Source organism: Buceros rhinoceros, unplaced genomic scaffold (assembly GCF_000710305.1).
Source record: "Buceros rhinoceros silvestris isolate BGI_N320 unplaced genomic scaffold, ASM71030v1 scaffold24836, whole genome shotgun sequence".
Taxonomy (NCBI): domain Eukaryota; kingdom Metazoa; phylum Chordata; class Aves; order Bucerotiformes; family Bucerotidae; genus Buceros; species Buceros rhinoceros.
The window spans coordinates 563-1,781 of NW_010416329.1; the positions used below are offsets into that span (position 1 = coordinate 563).

At 63.8% G+C, this 1,219-nt stretch overlaps 1 protein-coding gene across 1 annotated transcript in view; it reads right to left on the reverse strand.

The window, feature by feature from the left end:
• Nucleotides 1-1,219, reverse strand: part of LOC104494875 (AP-1 complex subunit beta-1-like) — a gene marked incomplete at both ends in the record, with an annotated part of 9,933 nt that overhangs the window by 554 nt on the left and 8,160 nt on the right. Inside the window, 3 exons of the mRNA XM_010137768.1 lie at nucleotides 347-525; nucleotides 672-818; nucleotides 927-956. Coding sequence (XP_010136070.1) covers nucleotides 347-525; nucleotides 672-818; nucleotides 927-956 — 356 coding nt within the window. The remainder of the gene's footprint in view (nucleotides 1-346; nucleotides 526-671; nucleotides 819-926; nucleotides 957-1,219) is intronic.

Genomic DNA, 1,219 nt, shown 5'->3' on the forward strand with positions numbered 1-1,219 from the left:
GCCCACCATGGGGTGACAGCAGGTAGCCCCAAAGTTCCCCCCCTTCCTCCTACACAGGCCCATTTTCAGCATTCCTACACAATTCCCTCAGGGAACGGTTGTGTCCCTTGTCACATCCCTCTGAGGAAAAGGAAGCACTGGTTCACCAGGAGGACAAATGATGGGCTGGTGGTCAGAGCCTGGAGGAACGGGCTCTTCAGTCAACTTCTTAGAGGCTTTGGTTTGATGATCATCACCACCACAGCCATCAGAGAGAGAAGGGTCATCACGAGAGGCCGTTCCTAACCCCTGCGGCCGTTTGGCAGCCCCTTCCTCCCCCGTTTCGCAGGCCACGGCTCCAGGGGTGAGCTGGGGGGTGCCACCCCAGCAGGGACCTCCCCTGTTGCGGTTGAACTGGATGGCAAAGTCAGACATGACCTGCAGGGCTTTGTTGGTCAGCACGAGGTCCATGGAGATGGAACCCACTTGCCGGCTGAAGGTGCCGGAGATCTCCAGCCCCTTGGCTTTCATGGCCGGGAGCCAGACCTGGGTTGAGGAGACCAGAAACCCCCGGGGTTTTACCAGAGCGAACCCTCTGTGCTCTCCAGGCTGGCCCGGCAGCGTGGATGGGGCATGGGGAGGGTCTCTGCCCCCCTTAATGCCACTGCCGGGGCTCGGCTGTCCCCACTCACCGTTTTGGGTGCCACGTAGGATCCCGACAGGGTCCCCACCCCACCGGTGAGGTCAAAGAGGGCTCCCAAGCCGCTGCCGAGGGGTGCCCCCAGGTTGGGGGGCATTGCGGTGCTGGGTGCTGGTGCGAAGGTGCCACCGCCGCCCATCTGTGGGAGACAGGCAGTGGGTTACGGGGAGCACTGCGGGGTGGGAGAGAGGAGGAGGAGGAGGATGCAGAGGGCTAGAGAGGGGTTCAGGCGTGAGGGCACACTCACGGCAGGGCTGCCTCCCGCATCGCTTCGCAGCTGCAAGAGAAGAAAAGGGCATCAGCAGGGGCAGGGGCCAGCGCACCAAGGGCACAGGGCTCCCACAAAACGCCCCAGCAAGGGCACCCTAAAAGCGGCCGTGTGGGCTAGCGAGGACCCAAAGTCGGCAAGGACGCTCCAGCGGTCCCAGGAGGGGACTGGCTGTGCCCAGAGGGGAAGGAAGTGTCGCTGGGACACTGAACTGGAGGGCTCAGGCCGCAATGAGTGCGGGAGCAGGGGCAGCCGGGCGTGGGCGTGGGCGG